The 25,795-nt window shown below is 40.6% G+C and overlaps 1 protein-coding gene across 9 annotated transcripts in view; it reads right to left on the bottom strand.

Annotated features, from left to right (window-relative positions):
* AFF1 (ALF transcription elongation factor 1) overlaps positions 1–25,795 on the bottom strand; it is a 167,801-nt gene that overhangs the window by 119,502 nt on the left and 22,504 nt on the right. Inside the window, exon 1 of one of the 9 annotated variants that reach the window (XM_073340612.2) lies at positions 17,593–17,871. The exons of the other annotated variants lie outside the window; for them this stretch is intronic. Within the exon in view, the coding sequence (XP_073196713.1) occupies positions 17,593–17,609 (17 nt within the window). The 5' untranslated portion in view covers positions 17,610–17,871. Of the gene's footprint in view, positions 1–17,592; positions 17,872–25,795 lie in introns of those variants that run through there. 9 annotated transcript variants of the gene reach the window in all.

Raw genomic sequence — 25,795 nt, 5'->3', positions numbered from 1 at the left:
GAATAATCCTCACCCACTCAATACGCCCCACTGTTCTCAAACAAAAAGAAAAGGAGTACTTGTGGCACCTTAGAGACTAACCAATTTATTTGAGCATACGAGCTTATGCTCAAATAAATTGGTTAGTCTCTAAGGTGCCACAAGTACTCCTTTTCTTTTTGCAGATACAGACTAACACGGCTGCTACTCTGAAACCTGTTCTCAAACAGAAGTACTCATAGGAGTAACAATTACTCCTACTAGTCAAGATTACAGTAGTGCCCCCCCATCATGCACAATATTGTGCACAGATTATTTAATTTGTATGGGTGAATTTACTGCTCACAAAAGCGAACAGATTAACAATACTTGTTGGGCTGGGTATTTCGGAACATTCCTATACATCTTTGTCCATACACATCAGTTCAAACCTCATGCCTTTGCTAGACCAATGTGGGCCACGTGGATTGTTGAGACCTACACCATCTGTAGCCACAAAAAGGCCCAAATTGAAAAAGAGCGGCAGCTTCAATTCTGGATTTTATTGCTTCTGTTCATTTAAATCTAATCACGAAAATCAAATTCATTGCTGTTTGTGGTCTAATTGGCTCTCATGCAAAAAGCAAAACAAAAAACCTTTGAATTCTGAGTGTTTAACACAACAGACAAAGCCATTTTCTTTGATGTTAATACACTGTTTAAGTCAAAGTATGTACATGACAATTTTACCACGACAGATGTACGGACACATAAAACCACTAATATGTTAATTAATGTAAAAATGCACTGTGTTTAAAAAAGATCACAGAGTTTAACCTATCAACCTATATGATTGAGTCCAGTATTGGCAACTTTATATTAATGTGTCAGTCTGTGATATTAGGCAAATGAACACAGGCCACTTTTCAAACATTGGTCCAATAACTAACTTCAAATTAAATAATTTTCAATGTAGACTAAAGGCCTAAAAGGCTTTTTAAAATTAGCTATGGACAAACCACATAGTGAACTAGTTGTCCTTTTCCCTGTGTTTTCCAGTTGTGTAACAGAGCATACCGCTTTAACAGGCTGGGCAAGTCCTTAATTTAGTCCTTGCTCTACAGATAAGTAGAAGCAGAAAAAGATTAAATATGTTTGCACAAGAAACCTGTTTATATGGTGAAAACCATATTTAGAAGGTCTTTTCTAGTTAAAGATTATTTGGACATAATGTACAGATCTTCACCAGATTGCAATGACTCCATGTATATTTCTCTCTCTTTTTGCAAGCATATAGAACCTTCTACTAATTTTCCTGTGCTTTGAAACATTTGAGGTTTAGTAAAGGGAGCACTAAAAATCACTTGGGGCACAGCTTTCTGTGCTGGAGTTCTATTCTAGAATTGTCTCATCAGTCTGATATCTGTATGAAGAAACATCTAACTGTCAGATAATCTCCACTCAAGAGCACTTTGCGAGTGTTCAGATTATTCTATAGCAATAATCCATGACACGGTCCATAGGTTCTGGTGCATGCCTCTGGTGTATTGTGAAGCACAAGGCCCACTAACGCATAACCAGAGTGGCTTATGATTATATTATTTAAGGATAGTTCATTTCTTTTACCATTTTTATTTTTAAATTTAAAGGGGGGTTATTCAATCTATCAAACATCAACCATTATGAAAGGCCATTACTTGAAAAAGAAAGAGAAATTAGTAGCAAAAAATGTTATAAAATACACGTCTCTACTATTTTCAATATATTTGATCAGTTTAGCTTTTACGTTGGAAAGCAAGTTAAAAGTGGTGCAAAGGAATTGCACCACCCTCTGCAAGGTGCTTGGCTCAGCACTAGAGCAACATGGCGATTGAAACTCTCCTCTGGACAGAACAGTGGCTACTGCTCTGAGGAGAACTTTAGAAATTGAGGCCTTCACTCCACAGTACTGTGCTCAGAGTGTGTGACGCCCCAAAGAAAAACGAAAGGGCCTGAGCACTAATGGGGCTTCACTTGGGGAACTTACTTGTCTGTTCTCTAGCAACACAAGGAAGCAATGGAGAAAGTTAGAAAAAGAAGGGGGAGGGAGGGAAGGCTATTACTCCATTGCCATGTATGCCCAAGGGGACTAAGAAGGCAATTCCCTAAATGTTTACCTTGCCTTTCTAGGCAAAGTGCATGAGGCACAGATTTTTAATAACCCTGGGATGTTCAAGAGGGGGTACCCAAAGGTGCATTGCGCTCACAAAAAGCCACAGATATTAATTGGGTCTCTGCCTGAACTCTAATTCTGGGCATCCTTGTTTATTCCCTCCTTTCTCAGATTTTGTAATCTAGGTAAGATTTCAATACGGCGAGACATTGCTCCAGCGATTGCCTCAATAAGAACTATTGTGCCTTTCGAAAGTTTAAGGCAAGGTGAAAATCCCAGTGGGAATGCCTTTGAATAGACCCTCTCTGTTATTTTCTACATGCTGTATTTTGCACAACCTATCAGAAAGCAAAGGCACTATGTCCACAGGAAGCAGAAAGAGAAAGCACAAGGGACACTGCATTTTACCAGCTTGAAGCTCCTGGGGTGCAGAAATTACCATTCTTGCCAAGAATTGGTACAGTAATTGACCATTTTAATATGTCTATATTCAGGTTGCCCCATGGTCAATACTTTACCAGCGTTGAAGAAGAGGAGTGCACTTACAAATATATTTCTACTAATAATTACTATCTATTATTTGTATCATGGTAGCATTTGGGAGCCCCAACTGAGATCAGAGTCCCATTGTGCTACATTCTCCATGAAGACATAGTGAGGGGCAGCCCCCACCTTGGAGAGATTACAGTATAAGCAGACTTCTGGACTTTGTTTTTACAGCCTGATCTCATGTTAGGACCTGTAATAACTGCAGTTCTTAACGTGTAAAGTATTGGTGTAGTCTCTTTCTGTTCGCTTAAGAGAATGCAATGTACACATGCTAGATAGCCATTTAATAGCACTGTGATTAAGAGTTTATTATGTTTTGTGTTTCCGTTGGGTTTTACCTTTCCATTAAAGCACTTAGTGAAATGACTCAGACATTTGTGTTCTGTAGTTGATCCATGAATACAGCCTCACAACACCATTCACAAACAGCAAATTTTTACCAAGCAGCAGCCAATTGAAAACTGCTCACGAGGAAGGGGGGTGAACTAAATGAAGGTCTATTGGTGGGCTTAAAGTTCTGGAAGATGAAAGAGGGCATAAAAGAGGAGTTTACTAGAGTTACAGCTACCCAAATGAACCTAATGGAAGTCAACACCACACTCTATAGAGATCTTAGGTGGGAGGTTCCTATAGACCAAAGGAAGCCTTCATCCATCTGGAAGGAGGAGCATGTCTTTAGCAGATCAAAAAATGATAACTTCCCCCCTTCAAAAAACCCTCCCAAGACCCCTTTTCCATTTGCCACTACTTGCAAAAAAAAACAAAAACAATCTTGCATTTTTGACCATCGGACTTAATTTCCTGTTTTCACTTTCATAAAAGATTGGTTTTCAAACAAAGCGGGGAAAAAATTGACAAGCTAATCATGGCTTAGTTTTTCTTTTCTACATGCCTCATTTGCTTCTCAGGCAACAGTCATCTGAAGACTTTGATTTCCCTCCTCCTTTTATAGCCTAGCTATAAAAAATTGGTTCTCTTTCCCAATCTCCTCTCCTCACTCTTTTCCATTTCTTGTCAAGGTACACCTCTAGTCTCTTATCCTCCTTTTCCATCCTTCCCCTGTGACATCTGGAATTCAATGGTGAAGCCTCTCTTAACCCCGTGTTTCAGATATCCTAATCAGTTACAAGTTGTCCAATATATTTAGATTTAAACACACAGAACTGAGAATCATAACTGATGTCCTAGCACAGTGGAAACAGTACATCGAGCAAAGAGGAAGACACTTTGCTTTGAACCTCAGCCAGAAGCCAGAGCAGTGAAGAGCTGAGAAAGCTGCAGCTCTGACAGCTGGAGATTGGAGAAGGATTGAATAAATCCAAGATAAATTTTAACTCTGCTAAATTATGTTTATCCCATCCAGCAGTAGAGATGGTCAATGTCACACTGGCTTCCCCCCACTCCCGCCTCAAAGCTGGCAGGCCACTAGTACCAGCTAAACAGCCAACTCTGTTTATTGTATTTTTTTTTATTTTATTAGCTTCATTACTATTTACATCACTCTTTTAAAGTTTTAAACTTTCTAGGAGTTGGTATCTCTCCAAAACCATTTGCAACTGGCTGCAACACCCATTGAAAGAAGGGCTTCTGTCTAGTGTAGCTACAACTCCCATGGAAGGGCACATCTACCAGGCTTGCAACAAAGGCTGGAAAACTGTTACACGACAATAGCACTGGGGATAAGGTAAGAGGTGCAGCAGGCTTATGCAATATTTCATCTATTAAACAGGGAGCAAGGAGGGTTTCTGCGGGCCACTCCCCGTTTCACTTTCTGCTTGGAACCAGAGAGGTTCTGCTCCCTCAGAAAGATGCATCTGCCCTTGCCATAGCAATCATGAAGCGTCCAGTGGAGCCATCCCCAATGTTCTGACACAGCCCAGTCCTCAAAAAAAAAAAAAAACCCACACACTTGTTTCAGTGCCCCTCCTGAATGGGGATGCTTTCCTGAATTGGGGCCTACAAGTTTAAAGCCAATGGAAACGAGATAACCAAAATAAAATCGAAAAGTGATCTGTGTTTCTCCATCACCCCTCAAGCGCATTTCAATGCCATGCAGCATGCACAGTATAAACCTCTCACTATACGCTAAGTTTAAGGGACAGATCAACGGGAGTTGAGTGCATGCACCAAGGCCTAGAATTTGGCCTTTAATCAGATTTACATAGAAGAAAACACTGCACACCATGAAATCCAGAGCAGAGGCTGAAAGGACATCCTCCACTACCCCCTGCTGTGCCCTGGCACATTCTATCAGACTCTGGTCTGCAGTTCCAGCAGAGGGAAGTGTTACTAACCATTTCAGTTCTCTCCTCTATTTTCTTAGTTTCAGTCAAGACTTTACCATTTATCATGGGGATCTATTCATTAAGCTTTAACAAAAGCACAATAATGAAAGGGAAAAAAAGAAAAAATCTCAAGGACTTTCTAAGAAAATACATTACTTGTTTAAGGCCTTTTAAAAAACATCTTATTGACCCAATTCACTGGTACTGTTCTCTTGCAGCCATCATAATCTGTTTTACAAATACATGTTCAGGGATTTTTTTTAAACAAATCATTATTTGCTTGGCATAAACAGCAGTCCTTAGAGCTGTTACGCTCATGTTAATACAGTTTATTGTGCCAATATTCTCTATAAAATTCTCCTTTATTAATCTAAGGGGAGGCGGGAGGGAATTCTAGGTCCAGTTTTTAAGAAGCCATTTTAAAAAGGGATATCAACTTGAAATCTAGTCAATTAGGGGCTTCACTGCTAAAAATGCTGTGTTTTTTTTAATCTCAGGAACATAAGTCTAAGATGAAAAACAGAATAGGAACTATACCTGTCCATGAGTACCTCTGCCACTTTCCCATCTCAAACACTTTTGATCTACTGTGTAGCTGAGTGAAAGACTTAACAACCTGGAAACTTACCAATTTGGATAGACTTGAAAAAGACTAAATCCAAGTGGTGTCAAAAGCCCAAAGTCAAAGAACTGAAATAAAATAAAAAGGAGCAAAAAACAGACACCGGGGGAAAATTTTTCTCTCTAATCCCCTTTTATTTATAGTAACCTTAGGTGCCACTTGTAAAAATACCAGATAAAAAAAATCATTGTGATAAACGTAAGTTAGTGTCTATCTTTTTTGTTAGCTTTTTTTTTTAAATAAAGGATTTAAAATTTTTTAGCCCAGTGAAAAGTATTATTGCCCAGTTAAAATCCCCAGAAGATAGGTGTTGACAATGGAAATGGTGAAAGATACAAAGATCCTGATCCTACAAGATACACCACACAGGCAGACCCCTGCATCTCCGGCTCCACAGAGGTACAGAATCACAACCTAAGATGCCTGCACTGAGGCACTAGCAATAATGTATGCTGCATACACAGGACTGAACACAGGCTAAACATTCACCTGAATTATAAAGTCAATACAGTTCATGGTTTAATGCATTATAATTATAGGACAGAGTTTCAGTACTTGGCCTCCTGGCCAATTAAAATAGCCATTGTGATAAATTCTCTAGCAAGTAACTCAAAATAGTGAGCACAACATAAAAAAAATGCAAGTAAGAGGCGGTCAAAATGGACATGGAGAAGGTTTTTTCCCCAGTTATCAAATTCACTTCCCATTATCCAGTGCTTGAATAATTCTTTTTAAAAAAAGTCACAGAAAAGAGGTTCTGGTTGTGAAATGTACAGCAAGGAACGTGTAGCAGACCAGGCTCTGTGAAAAAAGAAAAGCAATACATTTCCTGCATATAAATTAAGCCCATCAGTGTAAAGACTATGAAAAGGGGATATAATTAGAGAAATATAACAACTACTGTGGGTTATTTTATTCAGTTTATTTAATTAGCTTGAGCATAAATCACTCTTTTCACTTCATTAAGATGAATCAAACTGATTCACGTGCTTAGGAAACATTAGATGTGGTCTAAGAGCCAACTTTCAGTTTAATTTCTGCTCATTAATTCACACTCTTGTCTTTCTATTTTTTACTCATTGAGGTCTTGATTCCACAAAGCCATAGGCAACTGCATGACTTTAAGCAGGTGAGTAATTCCATTGTGTTAAACTGAATAGATTCATTTATATGCTTAAATTAGGCACATGAATAGGTCTTCACAGAACTGAGGCCTGACTGAAGATCTGAGAGCCATTTTCAGAAACAACAGAAAAGCTGGAAATTGTTGAAGAGGTCATGGTTACTTTCCTCACCCCACCCCCTCACCCACACACTGCTCCAAGCTGGCCTATAAATTAGGTCCCTGATCCAGCAGAGATGTGCATGGGACTATTTACAGGGGATAAACTTCAAGAGATGACTAAGTCTCTGCAGGATGGGAGCTCTTAAGTTTGACATTATTGCACACAGACTCTTGCAGCCTCACTATTATTCATAATCATACCACGAAGGATTCACTTTTTGTGGTCAGTTGAGCTTCCATAAACCCAATAACCTTCTTTTAGTTCTGATTGCTACTCGTTTAACTAACAGGCTATAAATGAACTAAACACCAAAACATTTTTCCTCTTTGAAAGGCCTAAGAACTGAAAATTTGTTTTGCACACACCCCTAGAGTTTAGAAGAGGTAATGTTTCAGAAATGACTTGCCATAGGCAACATTTCACCCCAACACTTGCTCTTAATTAACACTTTTATTAGTGTTACAGGAAGAAGTAATGTTAATATTCTTCCTTTCCTTCGTCTCTCTTGCTTGTTGAATGTGTCTTGACTAGGGCTGTCAATTAATTGCAGTTAACTCATGCACTTTTACCAATAGAATACCGATTGAAATTTATTAAATATTTTGGATGTTTTTTGACATTTTCAATATTGATTTCAATTACAACATAGAACAGAAAGTGTGCAGTGCTCACTTTATATTTTTATTACAAATATTTGCACTGTAAAAATGATAAGAGTATTTTTCAGTTGATCTCATACAAGTGCACTCTCTTTATCATGAAAGTGTAACTTACAAACGCAGATTTTTTTTGGTTACATAACTGCACTCAAAAACAAAACAGTGTAAAACTTTAGAGCCTACAAGTCCACTGAGTCCTACTTCTTATTCTGCCAATCGCTAAGACAAACAAGTTTGTTTACATTGATGGGAGATACTGCTGCCTGCTTCTTATTTACATTGTAACCTGAAAGTGAGAAAAGGCGTTCTCATGGCACTTTTGTAGCCGGCATTACAAGGTATTTATGTGCCAAATATGCTCAACATTCATATGCTCCTTCATGCTTTGGCCACCATTCCAGAGGACATGCTTCCATGCTGATGGTGCTCGTTAAAAAAATAATGCATCAATTAAATTTGTGACTGAATTCCTTGGAGGAGAATTGTATGTCTCCTGCTCCGTTTTACCAGCATTCTGCCATATATTTCATGTTATAGCAGTCTTGGATGATGATCCAGCACATGTTCGTTTTAGAACACTTTCACAGCAGATTTGACAAAACACAAAGAAGGTACCAATGTGAGATTTCTAAAGATAGCTACAGCACTCGACCCAAGGTTTAAGAATCTGAAGTGCCTTACAAAATCTGAGGGGGACGAGGTGTAGAGCATGCTTTCAGAAGTCTTAAAAGAGCAACACTCCCATGTGGAAACTACAAAACCTGAACCAAAATATCTTGCAACGCCAGTTACAACAGTGCCAGGAGAATGCCTGTTCTCACTTTCAGGTGACATTGTATACAAGAAGCAGGCAGCAGTATCTCCTGCAAATTGTAACCAACCTTCTTTGTCTGAGTGACTGGCTGACCAAGAAGTCGGACTGAGTGGACTTGTAGGCTCTAAAGTTTTACATTGTTTTATTGATTAGGGGTCTGGAACACATGACTTATGAGGAGAGGCTGAGGGAACTGGGATTGTTTAGTCTGCAGAAGAGAAGAATGAGGGGGATTTGATAGCTGCTTTCAACTACCTGAGAGGTGGTTCCAGAGAAGATGGTTCTAGACTATTCTCAGTGGTAGAAGAGGACAGGACAAGGAGTAATGGTCTCAAGTTGCAGTGGGGGAGGTTTAGGTTGGATATTAGGAAAAACTTTTTCACTAGGAGGGTGGTGAAATACTGGAATGCGTTACCTAGGGAGGTGGTAGAATCTCCTTCCTTAGAAGTTTTTAAGGTCAGGCTTGACAAAGCCCTGGCTGGGACGATTTAATTGGGGATTGGTCCTGCTTTGAGCAGGGGGTTGGACTAGATGACCTCCTGAGGTCCCTTCCAACCCTGATATTCTATGATTCTATTTCTGAATGTAGTTTTCTTTGTACATAATTCTACATTTGTAAATTCAACTTTCATGATAAAGAGATTGCACTACAGTACGTGTATGAGGTGAATTGAAAAACAATTTTTTTCGTTTTTTACACTGCAAATATTTGTAATCAAAAATAAATATAAAGTGAGCACCGTACACTTTGCATTCTGTGTTGTAACTGAAATTTATATATTTGAAAATGTAGTAAACATCCAAAAATATTTAAACTAAATGGTATTCTATTGTTGTTTAATCACGCAATTAATTGCGATTAATTTATTTAATCTCTTGACAGCCAGAGTCTTGACTATACTACACTTCTAATGTGTAAGGATTCTACATTTTCATTGTAGGCAGGGAATTTTAACTAGCTGCTTCCTCAGGCACAACGGTGTTTGTCTCTAACACTTGAGCTCTTCAGTGGGATTAAGATGCAAAATTCTCTGCCACTGGCTTCTTTCATTTTATTCTGCAAGTACAGTTGTTCCACAACTATTCCTATATATGGGGCATGCTTCACAAAACTGTGTTTGATTAACTGGTGCTGTTCTCATTACAACTAAGTAGAAAACAAAAAAGTTACTAAACAGAAGCTTTTTAGATAAACCTCATTACTTGCTCAAGATTACTGTTGAATAGTAAAATATGAAATTGCTATAGTTTTTTTGCATGAGTCAGTTTTGGGCAGTTTATCTGTCTATTTTTAAAGCCTCACTGTGTGAGTCAACTGAATGTCATGAAACATTTAATGGAAAACAAACATGTCTCTGATCATCATATCTATTATTGATTAGTGTCTCTCTAACAAAACATTAGAATTTAAAAAAAGGTGACTTCCTCTCTAGGGTTTTAGATAGTTACATAAAACTTTCTTACTGTTTCCAAATAGACATAAGAGCCTCAAGGGTCTAATCCCTTTCCTTTTAACTCTTTAGAGGAGTCAAAATTTTTAATCACTGCATGTTTCATGCATTTAAAAACTTTAAATATAATTTTATGTTTATGTAAATACTTCAGAATGATACAAAAGTTCTAATCAAGAAAAAAAACTGATTAAAAAACCCCAAAACACAACAAACAGAAACACAACTCAAATTCCCTTTCTTCACGGCCCTCCACTAAAAATCGCTGCGTTTTCACAACTTTGTAGTCCATATACAACTGAAATAAAAGTAGTTGAAAGCTAACAAAATACAGATTCTCTGAAGCCAACTGAAAAGCTAAACAGGCAGGCATTATGTGGTAATTTCAGCAGTCTAACTCGTATAGAATAGGATTGTTGAGTAGAACAGACACCTTCATGAAGCTCTGTCAACCAAAAGAGACAGAAAAAAGAAAAAAATAGTAGTTCTGGTACTCTACCTGCCCTTGAGCTCCATGCGAGTTTTTGTGATTTTACAATCTATATATTATTTTGTTTCTGCTTGTTGCTGTGTGAAAGTCCTCCAGAAACAAGGGAAAACACCGAATGGAAAAGCAAAACAAGGTATAAAAAGTCCTTTCAAATTCACACAAAGCAAACATTTAAAAATAAGGGAAATAATATAACTTTTTTTTCAATCTTACCTTAAATTTACAGTAATCTTTGGGGTTACCTTTAACATTTGACAAAATGATTTTTTTACACTGATAGTGTTCCCGGTCTTCCTGCAAAACTGTAATCCTGGGTATCATCTAAAACTGGGAGTTCCAATGAAAACTTGGGGGAAATATGAAGGAAAGAGGACAAGACGACAAAAACAAGGAAAACTTGATCTCATAAGAACGGCCCTACTGGGTCAGATAGAAGAAAAAGGTCCATCTAGCCCAGTATCCTGTATTCCAACAGTGGCCAATGCCAGTTGCTCCAGAGGGTATGAATGGGTTTGATTTTTTCCACACTCCTGATATAGCTATGCCAGCAAAACTTAGGTTACTCTTCTACAAGTGACTCTTTCAGACTGACTGCTATATTCAAAATTATTTCTAAACAGAAAACTAGTGTTATTCTGACATCAAAATCCTTTTAACCACTAAAACATGAGATGGTAGGGATTGATATCATACTTGTAAACGCAGTGCCCTGAGCATCTCAGTTAGGGGGGAGGAAACGGGTATTTTGTAATTAATATTATGCATGTATAATATGCACACACATCCCAGCTGCTAAGACAACTGCAACATGAAAGAGATATTCATACTGTGATAAATTAACACATCATCTGCTGCTTATTGCTCTCACTCCATACAATATTCCAAGCAAAAAAAATAATTACTAAAATTAAGAACTCTACTATATGACTTTTTTAAAATGAGGACTTCTGGTTACAAACTCAAAGAGTTCTTCCTGGTTGTGTGTGTTTTTTAATAAAAAGCAAATTGACGCCAGAATGCAGAAACAAGACTTTTTTTTTATAGCTCTGAGAATTGACTCTTTTGTTGTCACTCAAGTTAAATATTAACGTATTGGTTGGAGAAAGGGAAAAATTAAAGCAGGAACATGATTTCCATATAACCTGATATTTAATGCTGCAGAAACAACAAAAACATAAACCTAATCTTGTGAATTGTTAAGTTCGTGTTTTAGTAAATGATTCTGTTTATTTAGTGCAACTAAAAAGGACCAAGCTCAAAACTACATTTAAACATCACCTAGATCTAAACCAGCCCAGAGCACAAACATACTTGCATGAATCATCTGATAAAAGCCTGCCTATCTGAACTCTAAGAGCAATATCAGTTTGACCATGATTAGTTCAATGAATTCGTATTAGAAGGCACTACAAAGATGTACTGTAGACAGAATGAAAACGCTGCCTCTTGACTGGTAAAGTGCCTCCCCAACCTCACATCCCTGCTGCAGTACTCCTCACTTCCTCCCTCCCCATCTTGCCTGCCAAGAGCTGTTAAATAGTCGAGTGCACCTGGACTGCAGTATAAGGCAGTGAAATAAAAAAATGTCAGCATCTGCACTGCATAACAAGATACCCGCTTCTTAAACGCTCTCTGTATCGAGAAATGCCCTGAAGGAAGAATAAAAAAAGAAAGCTGTGTGCAAAAACCATCAAAACTGGAAGGGTGGAGGGAGGAGCCCGATCCTGAAGAGACTTACACACATGCTTTAACCTTGTGCAGCCAAGTAGCCCCACTGAGTTCCATGACACTATTCACATGCTCAAAGTTAAGCATGGGTGTAAATCTTTCCGAGACTGGAGTCCAATACTGGGTGCATCGCCTTCAGTGGATCTACTTCTTCCTGTCAAAGCCCTTCCCGATCTAGCTGCATCCTATCCACTGTAGGCCTGGTCTACACTAGGGGGGGTGGATTAACCTAAGATACGCAACTTTAGCTACGAGAATAGCATAGCTGAAGTCAACGTATCTTAGGTTGACTTACCTCACGTCCTCACAGCACGGGGTCAACTGCCGCCACTCCCCTGTCGACTTCGCTTCTGCCTCTCGCTGTGGTGGAGTGCAGGAGTCAACGGCAGAGCAATCAGGGATCGATTTATCGCATCTACACTAGACACAATAAATTGATCCCCATTAGCTCAATCACTACCTGCCGATCCAGCGGGTAGTGCTGACGTACCCTAGTAACTTATCTCACAGTTGACATCCACCATCATTCAGCCCAACTCTAGTCTTCACTGCTGAATTTCCCCTTTTCTTCCTCATGTTTAAATCATCATGGAAGGAAAACTGATTATACCTGCCCAAATTTAAAAGTATGGCATAAAAGGGGCCTTCTGCAGTAATTATATAAACATAACCTACAAAAAAACTGTATATATACTCATTTTTTAAAAATGTTAACGTCTAAACAGAATGGATTTTTCTGTGGAGAGATTTCCTATACAACATTTTGTTTAACTAATATCTGAAAGGGTATAAAGTGAGAAGCAGCATCAGCATCTATTATAGGCTTATCTCTGGAGCAACCTCAAGTGGAAAGTGCAAGTTCCAGAGAGTGTGTAAAGAGAATTGTGGAATGAAGGCAAGATAGATAGATGGCATGAGTGTGTGTGGCAAGGATAAAGCTAGCAGGGAATGAAATGCTCACATTTGCGTCAAACAAGCAAGTTATGAAAGCATGTTTCAGACCTGGCCTTTAGAAGGCTGTAAAAATGCACAGGAACAAAACAAAAGCAGAAACCAGCTAAGCAGCATTCTCACCAGAATAGAAATAAACACCACATACAAATAAAACGTGGCCACCTTGTAAAGAAGTTTTTCAACTGAAATTATTAGAAATAATCATGTTTCATCTCCCTTAAGAGTGCAGTTGATTTGGCTTGGTTTTAGGAGATAGAGTGCAGAGAGATTCCCAGGTCATTGTGTCTGTTTGCTCCCTGCATGGCTGACTCAATAGAAACAACATCCTGAGATACAACAGAAAAGACAGACCTGTGGGATACCCAACGTTCATGCCTACCGATTCTTCTTTTTTATGACCGTGCCATAATATTCAGTACTTACGAAGACTGAGAAATTGTTTTTACCAGTTTTCAAACATAGACTCGGTTTTGCAAATAATGATCTTGTTTGCAGTGGCGCTTCCCACCACCATGTAGGAATTATGCCGTTCACCCCTGATCCCCCCATGAAGACACACACACACACACCACTTAGGGAGACGAACTGTTTCGCACTTCATAACTTGGTATTTTGGGAATATGGCTGTGCAAGACAAAAAGAAGAATGAATACAGAGTCCTTAGCAATTTATAGTTTCAACAAGCTGTTACATATAGGGCTTGAAATGTTTACAAGACACCTATCGGCCTGAGAAAGGAGATCTAGTTTTTCAAAAGGTTTTGAAAGCCTCAACTTTCAGGCGGCCAACCTGAGCATCTTTTAAACAAAAAATAAAACTCAGAACCACACAGACCCAAGATGCCTCTAGCTGGAGATCCAAAAGCTGAGGCACCTAAAATTTTAAGCCACTTTCGAATATTTGGACCTAAATCTACTAGCCAGAAGCCCATATAAGTTATGAGGAGCCCAGACATTTAGGTGAAGAGGCAGCATCCTAGTGACAGCCCCAGTACAAGTGCTGGTAAGGAGCAGCAGAATGGTGGGATTCTTACCAGAGTATTATCCGTAGACCATACTTGGGGTCAGTAGCGCAGCTGGGGGGAAGTGGAGCAGCGGCTGCTCCCCCACCGAGCAGAAGTGGTGCCTTTTTAATTCTTTGGCCTTTTAAATTTTTACTCCCCCGGTGGTACTCCGGGTCTTCGGCGGTGGGACAGGTGGCGCTCTGGGTCTTCAGCAGCACTTCGGCGTCGGGTCCTTCACTCCCTCTGGTCTTCGGCGGCATTGCCGTGGTGGTGGGGGGCCCTTCAGTGCCGAAGACCAGAGCAAGTGAAGGACCCGACGCTGAAGTGCTGCTGAAGACACGGCCCGCCGCCGAAGACCCAGAGCACCACCGGGTGAGTACTAGCAGGTGGTCCCTTTTTTCCATCTCTGCGCCCCCTGTTTTTCCCACCTGGCTACGCCACTGATTGGGGTCTTGCTGTATCGCTCACATCCGTCTCTGGCTACTAGGTGTCTGATGAATTTTTCAGCTTTACTAAGCAGAAGAAGAGTGAACCTGACCTGGTCCTAATTAATTTTGTTCCTGGTCACAGACTTCTGAACAACAGCCATGAAACTGACAAGAGACTTGTCAGTTTTACTCTGCCCACACTTAAAGGATGAGCAACAAAGGCATTGAAGCATCTAGGCTAGAAACTAGAAAAATAAAAAAGTTGGTTATATAGAAATCAATAACTTAGTTTACTCTCATTCTTCAGGGAAAGTTACTGGCGGGCAATTCCCCTGCCCCGCTTAAATGTTAACGCCTAAACAGAATGAATTTTCCTGTAGAGAGATTTCCGATGCAACACTTAGTACTGTATACACACATTTACTCATTACAGTGATCGTCGTTAAAAAGTTCAGCATCCCCAAGAGTTAACACACTACATTTACCTCTCAAGAAATAGACTAGGAAATAACTGGAGCACCTCTTGGCACATGCTGACTTTTAACTGATGAGCATTGTCCTAATGCTCACAACAACCAGTAGATTTCTGACTAAGAAACAGTGAGAAGTTCAGTGAGCTGCCCAAGGCCACATAACAAGCCAGCGCACAGCTGGGATTAGAATTTAGGAGTTCTCTGGTTTCCAGTCCCATTTCTCTGTTCAACATCCTCCAAAATATGAAATCACTTGATTGCTGCACATATGGCCATGTGATATATTTAATTTCTTCAACTTGTACACATGGGCAATAATAGCTTAAATGAAAAACAGGTCACTTACTGAAGCACAAACTAAGAAAACCCACTCGTGATGTCAAGCCCTTCACTGCACCGTCACCACTCACATCTCCCATGAAATCTTCTCACCAAGGTAAAAGAAAAGAAAATCCAGGGTAATAGATACTGGTAAATCCAGGTAAAGTAATACTGACTGTGGTTCACGGTCACCCCTCCACACCAAAGAAAAAGCAGTCCGTGGCCTTCATTAACTCCCTCTCCTATTTAGAAAATAATCTGTCTTCTGTCCTTAAATGCCATCTATCTAACTTAGGAAAGCCTTCAGCGATTGTCTCCCTCAAAACTAGCCTGTTTGAGAGCTCTCTCTTACCCCAGTGCAGCACACCAGAACTTAAACACAGGAAAAGGAAAGAGGAGGGTTATCAAAGGACCTTTTCCATGCAGAAGAGCACAAAATGTCTGCTTTGAGGACAGACATCACTCTTATCCAATATCACTCAAACAGAAATAATATCACAACCACAATGCCATCAAGTAAAATGACATGCCTAACTCCTGCTGCCAAAACACAAGGCACACTACTCCACAAAGCAAGTTCTAGCCATGATCCCCCTACACCCACCCAAGAGATGTCCATAATCACACACTACCACTTTTCTTCATGGTGTGTTGAGGTTACCTCCTTATAAGCTGTGTTGAAATGGCTTGATATAGCTTTATGGCAGGGAGCCTTGGAGCTCAGTACATAAGAAGAAAATTTGCACAACTCTGACATGGCAGACTTGGGAAGAGCCCAGTTCACTCATCTCATAGTACCCACCCTAAGACAATACCAGATACCCTAGAGTTCACCATTTGAGTACTAACGCAGCCCTGTTCCTTCAGCACGCCACATTAACTCTGGAAACCCAATGCCTCTCTTATAGGGCACCAGATATCCGTCAACAACTCCAATCCTGTCCTTATTCAGTCAGTCTGGTGGGGATGGGGGTTAGGCACAGATTTATTTCCCATATTACCTCTTATTTATTTCCCATATAATCACCCAAGAAAATTACAGTGTGACCACTGGGACTTCAAGCATGTCCTTGAACTTGGAATTAAACCATGCTTTAAGGCCAGCTAGAGGCCTTAAGTTTTATGCTAGATCCTCTCTCAGCACGTTGGAATATTAAAGCAACGAACTGATAATGCAGACCTGTAAGGCATATTGGTCAGTGATCGCAGAGAGGAAAAAAACGTGGAAAGGAAGGCATCTGTATATTAGCGAAGTAATGCACTTTCTGAAGGATAGAACCCCGCCTTGTACAGAGACAGACCGACATGTTTAGCTACCAAAATAGTTCAACTCCTCATAAGGAACTGCCACCTCCATTCCCACCTCCCAAAGCCTCAGTGTTTTCCCCACCATAAAGTTGACAATTTCATCAGTTCCTGGTCTCAAATTGGGGGGGGGGAAAAAAAAAAGAGTACAGCAGTCAGAAATGTTGCCAGTACCAAACTTCAATTTAGATATGCCACCACGGGCAGCCGGGCCCGGGAGGAGGGGGGAAGGAAGAGAGCTGTGCTGGGACTATCCCACTGTAAAAGTTTCTCACTTAGGTATTTCTAATATGCCCATTGCTGCAGTCTATATGCTAGAAGGCAGGTAAAAGATACACTGAGTTGTGAGGTTTCCTCATAAAACCATTTTAGCATGTTAAGAAAAAGCAACACCCAAAACACCGACTTCCAAAATCTACGGTAAACACCACTCATTTTCTCCCAACCACAAAATGTAAAATGGGTGCTCTGAGAGCTCCCTTTTTAAATAAACATACAAAAAAGCATTCCTACCCAAGGCTGGGAGGTCTGCCGGGGTTTCTTTCAACAGCATTCAAGTGACAGCAACTAGAGTTAATTATTCTTTTTCACACTCTCCCCTTCACAACCCCACAGCACATTCCCAGCCTTTGCCTACTCAGCAGATTCACATACAAAAACCTGCTACCATTTTAGTCTGATAATTTTTCAGATCGAGGAAAGAAATCAAGCGCAACCATAATATAGATCCAGCTCAGCCACCTTTTACGTACTCTCACCCTAACTATAAGCTACCACAAGTGCCTTTTTTTGCACTTGGTAAGATACAGTTAAAGAAAAAGCGAGTGCACAAAGAAGATAATGAAGAAAGTGATAAACTTGCTGCTTTGAAAAGGAGGTTTGATAAGGAGTTATTAACTCAACGTATTTCATGAAATTTTCCATTCACAAGTTTATCCTGAAAAGAGATACTACGTTTAACCTTAAAATGCAGGATTGTCATCCAGACACATTTTACCATAATCTGATTTTTAAACTGACTAGCAAGCTGTAACAGAGGAAAATGCAACTCAGTAGGACAACTGGGGGACATTAAAAAACCCCTACAGTGGAAAAAGTTTATTTATTTCCTTACCTTGATTGGGCAGCCATAGTGAAGTTTATAATGGCAAATGTCTTCTGTCCATGAGCCCCTTCCCCCAACTTCCCTCCCTACCCCCCAGCCAAAAATTTATTTGCCATTTGCTGATACTTTTGCTCCGTTTCCTGGTTTCTGTAAATTTACCCACTCCAAAATGTCACTGAACTCCCTACTCCCAAAGACACAGGTTCCTGAGTTAAGTCTCTCTAGTTCAGTATTGGATTACACTAATTTTGATAGACATCCGGGCATTCAGGGCCTCTTTTGGCTTGCTGCATTCCAAATCTACAGGGAGTTTAACCAGCTCCCGAATTTTCAGCTTCCCAGATTCAGCAATTCCGGTTTAAAAGTTTAACACTTCCTAAAAAGCTCATCAGCATTACTGTAACACAACAGTGTAAAATGTTGTTCTTATTCAGAAAAGACGACTTTTTTCCAGCTCTACTCCCAGATGCCTAAACAGCCCAGAGCAACCCCTTTTCAATAAAGTTTTCATGGTACAATCCACCTCCTTAAATGGACATGTTATTCTGTCAAGGCAAGAAAACTGAAGGATTGGATAAGAAGAGAACAAGCCCGGGTCACTAGCCTATCACGGATGAAACACCCATTTGTTTTCTTTGCCAGAGACTCCACCTGCATGCTCATAAATGGGTCGGTGCCAGATCCCCAACTTACTTACAAACACAACAGCAAGAACACAGGGTTCCCTGCTGCTTAGCACTCTAGACATAATGAGTGTGTTTCATGGGATGAGGAAGAAGATGGCAGAGCAAAGGTATATTTACTAAAGAGGAGGAGGAGGGAAAGGTACTGTATAACATGAATTCCTCACTGCCACTTAAGTTTTTTTGAAAGCTAGCAACAAGAGAAAGGCTTTATTCTGAGCATGATATTGTTCAGTCAACTTTTTAAAGCAAAAATATAACCAGTCCGGAGAGACATTGTTAATGTAAGTTATTTAAAAACTGGATACATAATATAAGTTGCAGGTGCCAATACATGGGATCCCAGAATTAGAGAAAAATCATTTTCTCTTTTGTATTAAGACAAAATATAGATTTTTCTTTTGGGCCTCAGTGTTGCATAGAGCACAATGCTGTACTGGAGACCTTGAGGCGTGTACTCGTTCATAAAAAAGCAGCACTTGCCCTTTGCTCTGGGTGCTTCTTGACATGTTTTAAAACAATTATAAAAATAGTCTACTCCAGTAATTCCTTCAACCAATAATTAACACATAATCCAGCAGTCACAAATATATTTAAGATCCTTACAATCTCCTACAGCAGAGCGTGCATACACAAACACTCCTCTCTAACATAACAAAACTATTGGTATTTATGTATTTCCAATATTAAACAACAACAAAAATAAAGAGCGCTTTGAAAGACTGAGCTGCTACTGAGAAAGTTTTATTTATACAGCATCTTAGAAAAACAGGAAATTCACCATTTGTAACAAAAACTATATATAAAAATATTTAGAACAGGACATAATTGGAAATGGATGACTTAAAACATTATAGCAGAAATACCAGCAATAGCTATTGTTAAAGGACACTTAGTAGTTTCCATTCTACCCCATTCTCGGTTGCATATAAAACTTTCAGGCAGAAATAATTTTCTACTCCTGGTTAAAAGTGAAATAATTTTTTTGGAAAGTCAGAGCCAAAAAAAAATATATATATATATATATTGCACATTGCAGAAGAGGTAGATGATATACATTATACATAAATAAGGGCCTAAATGTTAAAAAGTGAGCAGTGACTTCTGGGTGCCCAACTTGCAACACTTTAACAAGGTCTGTGCTGAACATTAAAAATTGACAGACAATGGTTTTGGCTGTATATCACTGTCACTAGTCAGTTGGGTCAAGTATTGCAACTTTTACACAAAACAAATAACTACAGCTAAAACAGCTTGTCACAGTTCAGGGCATCTGCACCTGCATCTTCCCCCTTATGGTCCACTAAGGGCACCTACTCAGGTTCCCAGCTCCTAAGCCATGATCTGTCTTGGGCTGAGACCCGCACCTCTCCCCCTGCTGACCGGGGGTTTTCCAGGCAGCACAGTTCCTTGCCTACACTGTAATATTCCCAGCAAGTCAGGATGCTAACAGGCCAATGTCTGCCCTTTGCTTTCTCTCTGAAGGCTCTGATCCGGGTAATGGCCCACAGTCATAACTTACCACACAGCTCTTTCTAAGCAAGCACATTTATTCTTAAGGCAAATAAATTCCAGAGAAAATGTATAAAAAAGAATAAAAGAACCTACATACATGCTAAAAAGTTTGCCACAGAGGTCACCCCACCTCCAATTCTGGGTTCTGGTAAGTGTCAGTTCTTCCAAACCTTACCTAAGGATTGCACCCCTCCTTGGACAGAAGGTCCTGACTGTTTCTTGGATCAGAAAGAAAGCTCTGAGTCAGTTTAAACTCAGGCTATTTAACCAAAAGTCCTTTCTTTGTCTCTCAGTCTCTGGAGAATCCAGTTTGAACAAGCATATGGCAGTCTACTCAGGTGGTGGTACTTTTCTGGAGTATTGCAACCTGAACGTATTAGCCTAATCACTCCACAGGAGCCTTAGTTCTGGGGGAGCTGTGGTTACCCTCCCCCATGGAATTACGTACTATACAAAACCTTAATGCAGAAAGATCTCTCTCCGAGATACCGCAAGAAATTGCCACACAACCAAGAAGAAAGTTGACAACTGGTTACGAAATTAGCCTTCATTGAAGAGCTGCATTTAAGTTTTTCTGGGGAAGACTTAGTTTTGGTTTGACCAAAGTCTTGCCCTTTGTGCATAGGCCCAGTACACACATTTACAGAGGGGATTTGTGTGGGATTTTGTTTTTAAACTAAGCTTGTAAGAGGTATGGTTAAGAATGCTGTGTTGTATATTCAAGTATGGCTAACTTGCTTGACACTCCTGAGGGAATTCTGTACTAAAAAATAAAGATTCTGCAAGTTTTGTTAATAAATAAATGTAGGGGCTTCAGTATGGCAGAGGGGAGCACAGATCACTGGTTGCATGGAGAAGGGAGGTCATCCTGCAGTCTCCCCAACCGCAGGACACAGACTTGGCAGCGAGGCTGCACCTGCCCCTCCCCACTGAAGCACCAGGTGTGGACAGGCAGGCTCCGCCCAGCAGGCTCCAAATGTGGAAACACTTAGTGTGGGAGGATCCAGGTGCGGGGTGAGAGGACTGTGTGGGGGGCAATCTGGGTGCAGGCAGCTCAGTGTGGGGTTCCAGGTGCAGGGGCAATGGGAGTCTGAAAGCAGGGTCCAGATGAAGATGGTTGAGGCTCAGCAGGGAGGGTCCAGATGCAGTGGGTGGGGCTCGGTAGACAGGGGTCCGCATGCGGGGGGGTGAGAGGGCTGGGTGCAGGTGGAGGGGGGAGGACTTGGTAGTCGTCCAGAGGCAGGGGGTGGGGTTTGGCAGGGTAGGGGTTCGGTGGGGCAGATGCACAAGGGTTGGGTTGACATTGGAGCAGCTCCCCATACAGTGATTCCTACCCCGACAGCTGAGGAATGATGGGGGCAGGAAGTGGGGTGGGCTGCAGAGCTGGGGAGGTGTCTGGGGGTAAGTCTAACCTGGCCCTGGCTGCTTCATGCAGGGGAAGTGCACTCTTCCCCCTAGCAGCTGAGCCTGGAACAGGGTAGGAGCTACTGGCCAGAGCATGGGGCTGGGGAGAGCTGGGTGAAGGGGGGCTCCAGATGCAGGGAGTGAGGCTTGGCAGAAGGGTCTGGGTATGGATGCACGGGGGTTGGGTGGATCTGACTGAGCACTGGCGGGGGAGTCCCCAGCCCCGTCCCTCCTCCCTGCAGCGATTTACCTCTCTGTTTCTTCCCCAGCTTCAGAGCCATGAAGGCCAACAACTAATGTGATGGTTAGGCACATGTTTCACCATACTTAGTCATTTACAGCACTTTATTTGCTCAAAGCATTGTAGACACATTAACTACTTAACCCCACACAATTCCCCAGTGAGGTAAGTAGTATTAGGCTACATCTACACTACAGACCTTACAGCAGTACAGCTGCACTGCTATAATGTCTCCTGTGTAACTGGTCTATGCTAGCGGGAGAGAAATCTCCCGTCAGCAGAACTAAACCACCCCCAGTGAGTGGCGGAAGCTATTTTGGCAGGAGAGGAGTAGGGAAACTAAGGCTATGTCTACACTGGAGCATTTGTCGGTGAAACTTCCGTTGGTCGGGGGTGTGGGGGGGGTTTCACACCCCGACTGACAAAAGTGCTAGTACAGACATAGCCTTAGTTTTCCTATTTCTAAAATGGGGATGTGGTAGAAAGGCAAGGTACATTGCCCAAGGCCACATAATAAGTCAGTTAAGCAGAGCCAGCGTCAGGTCTCCGGACCCCGGTGCAGAATCCTCCACATTGCCTTATTCAACTTCAAGACTTTCCAAATGCACCCAGCCTTGGCCGTCAATACAATTATTTCCATTAGGACAACAAAAGAAACCCCACATCCACGTTCAACTTTACCCATCGCTCCTCCCCCACCAATTCATCCGTCTCCCTTGAGAAAAGATGTGGAGGACAAAAAAATTTGGAATTTGAGAACAGAAATTGCTTAACCAGTGAAACGAACTTTTGTTTTTAAATATAACCCAAAAATGCTGATAATCAAACACACCATTATCGTAATTTAGAACGCAGTAATGCCAAAAGTATGGTAGGGTTTTTCCAAAGATATGCTCTGCCCTCAGGGCTTACAGTTACAGATAACACCTGAGATCTTCAACAGGAAAAGAAATTGGGGGTGGAAATCTATCATTTTCAGTTTACTTGCACATTTGAAAGCTGTGTGTGTACGTTCAGTTTCATCTCTTTGCATGCATCTTTTTTGCAGAGAAAAGAATTTTTTTTAAAAGGAAATGTGATAGGCTGGGGTAGGTGTAGATTTCAAGTTGGTGGTTTACGTTTAATGATTTAGGATCTTTTGTATTTATTTTTATAGCATTTCAGTTCACGTTTAGGATTGTCACAATATCATTAAATAAAAATGAACTGTTAGTATCAGTCAAAATTTACCAACCAGCTGGATTTTTCGACACTGCAGCCTGCAAATCTTTTGTTACAAAAATTTGAAAATTGTCTTGGGCTTTCTCTCCCATGCTAAAAAACCCAAATAATTTTCCAGTAGCCTAGTTGTAAGATACAGCCCTCAAATAATTATGAAATAGGACTTCTAATTGCAAGCAAAGGATTTCTGCTAATACCCATAGAAGCTATGCAAACCTTTGTTTTCTGGCTAATTAAAGGCTATAGGGAATCCTTTATTGCACTCTTTTGTAGTGGCTTCCATCCAAGGATTACTAAAAGCTTTACTCCTGAATTAAGCCCCACTACCTGCTTGGAAGTTAGTGAAGTATCCCCATTTTACAAATGGGTAAAACTGTGGCACAAAGCTGTTAAGCAAGTAGACTAACGTCTGTCACACCACTATTTTGTGGCAGTGTTGGGATTAGAACGTGCCAGTTTACAACTCCAACTACTTTAAACACAAAACCATCCTTCTCCTCAAGGAAACAAACAGTGGCTCAACATGACTTCTAAGACAAGCAGGAACAACCCAGCCAGCTTTAATTAAAAGCCAGATCTCCTACTTAAACAAAGGACCAGAGACCATTTATTTTCCAGTACATACGTGGGGGTGTGTACCAAACATTTGGGGGGAGGGGGAGGGAGGGGAGATTTTGAGAGAATACCACTAAATTATGTGATCAGCTTCCTTTCCTTCGGATCTATTTCAAATCTTCTCAAGAGAGGCCCAGGACTGGAAGAACATGGGTGATTCAGGTCTGATTGAACGAATACGGGCAAAGCCATATAGGTCATTCTTCACAATACCCGGCTACTCTGCCCCTAGTCGAAACCAGCTCTATTATTTCCCCTTGTTTAACGAGCACTCACATTGACTCAAATATATATTTTTTAAAATTCTAGGCAAACCTGTAGGCTGACAAGCAGCACCGTTCTCCATAGACATGTGGCATCATAAAGAATTAAGATATAATTTTCTTCCAATCTTAAGTACTGTATGTGCCTTTTCTGCATATTGATATGCATACACTAACATTCTTTGATATCAAGGCATTTAAAGTTCTGTACAATGAAACATGCTATGTTGAGTTGTACTTATAGATTTGAAGGACAGCAACGCTGCATACTATATAAAATGCTTAAATATTTGAAAAGGAATTTATATTTTTGTAACTTGAATCAGGCATTGTATTTCATAGAATCATAGGGTTAGAAGGGACTGCAAGGGTCATATAGTCTAACCCCCTGCCAAGATGGTCATCTAGTCTAACCCTCTCTAGCAATCGATGGCCAAAATGTTAATATAACAAACGGACATATTGTGATCAATTTTAAACACTGTTAAATCCTTTTTATTTATCAGTTAATTTCAAGAACACTCATCAGCAATTAAAAAAAATACTACCAGATTTCTTTTATACTTCACTGAATTCTTCTCCTGGAAAGAAAATATAAATAAACGTCTGACATACTGATGTAATTAGGTAAAGAAAATTTGTTGTTTATGTTTTCATTCTCCAGGCCACATGAGCACTTCCATGTTGGAAGCAATTTGCATAATGGAAACAGAGCAGGGAAGAGACCAGTGGGAATCACCCTCTTTCCTGGCTATAAACATCCAATAACTTCCAACCAAGCAATGCACATTTCCTCTTAAAAATTATTTATTCTTTACCATCCCTGCACATAAAAGCTTACGGTCTGAAAAGTCAAGTGCCATACAAAAGGTGAGGGGAGAAGAATACATATACCGTAGGTGGGGCTGGTGACCAGTCACTTCCCATTATAAAAAGAAAAGGAGTACTTGTGGCACCTTAGAGACTAACCAATTTATTTGAGCATGAGCTTTCGTGAGCTACAGCTCACTTCATCAGATGTTTACCGTGGAAACTGCAGCAGACTTTATATACACACAGAAATCATGAAACAATACCTCTTCCCACCCCACTGTCCTGCTGGTAATAGCTTATCTAAAGTGATCACTTTAGATAAGCTATTACCAGCAGGACAGTGGGGTGGGAGGAGGTATTGTTTCATGATTTCTGTGTGTATATAAAGTCTGCTGCAGTTTCCACGGTAAACATCTGATGAAGTGAGCTGTAGCTCACGAAAGCTCATGCTCAAATAAATTGGTTAGTCTCTAAGGTGCCACAAGTACTCCTTTTCTTTTTGCGAATACAGACTAACACGGCTGTTCCTCTGAAACTTCCCATTATAAGACTCTTTTCAATTGCTTATAAAACTTGATCAAACTTTAGCTATGTCCCATGTTTACCTCAGGCTTATTTTTTAAAAGTTTTTCAGCCCAAACAGTTCAGACATTCTTGGGAACAAACGTAGGAAAAAATAAGTTCTACCCATGTTAAAAATTCTGGTGACCTCTTTGTGAAGGTCTACTGCACCCATGCTCTGGAGCAAGACATTAAAATTTGGCAGGGGGGGTTGGCCTTTGTGTCACGGATATGTCTTTTGCCATCCCTATGAAAATCCACCCAAATTTGGCCAAGTTATATGCCTTGGAAAAATTGCCATCTGCTCAGTAGAGTCTTGCTGGATTTTTAGTAGCTAGGTTCTCTTTCATAGCTAAGTAGATTCTGTCTGCACTAGGCATGCTTTAGCCCATGACTGAGCTTTGGGCTGCTATGGGCTGTGCTAGGTTAAGGCACTGAAACCAAAAGCCAGGAGGCTCTCTCTCTTCTACTCTTGGCCCAGGCAGGAGGAAGCTTCCTGCTTCAAATGCAGAGGAGACAAGAACCAGACCTGGGAGACTGTGACTCAAGAATTTCTTGATGCCAACTGGCAAAACGGAGAGCGGGGAGGGGGCTACTGGAATCTCATGAGTTTGGTGTGTATATTCTAGTTCACCAAAGAATGGCATGCGGTCTCAAAAAGAAGCAGGTGTCACACTGGACATCAATATCATTGTGAAATGTACATACAGATATCGAGTAAGGAGTTACATACATATTCTGAATATATGTTCTTAAGAGTCTTTGTATCAAGGTGCTGATCACCAGCAAAGGTGAAAAGCAGGTTTTGTGTCAGACAGATGTTTATTCATCTGTTTACATGTAAATTGTCTCCTTCACAATGGACTTATCACAAGTCTGAGCTGAATGCAAATGAA

This window comes from Lepidochelys kempii, chromosome 4 (genome assembly GCF_965140285.1).
Source record: "Lepidochelys kempii isolate rLepKem1 chromosome 4, rLepKem1.hap1, whole genome shotgun sequence".
NCBI classification, from domain to species: domain Eukaryota; kingdom Metazoa; phylum Chordata; order Testudines; family Cheloniidae; genus Lepidochelys; species Lepidochelys kempii.
Note: the sequence above shows the minus strand (reverse complement) of the source record. Positions and strands in the feature narration are given on the sequence as shown.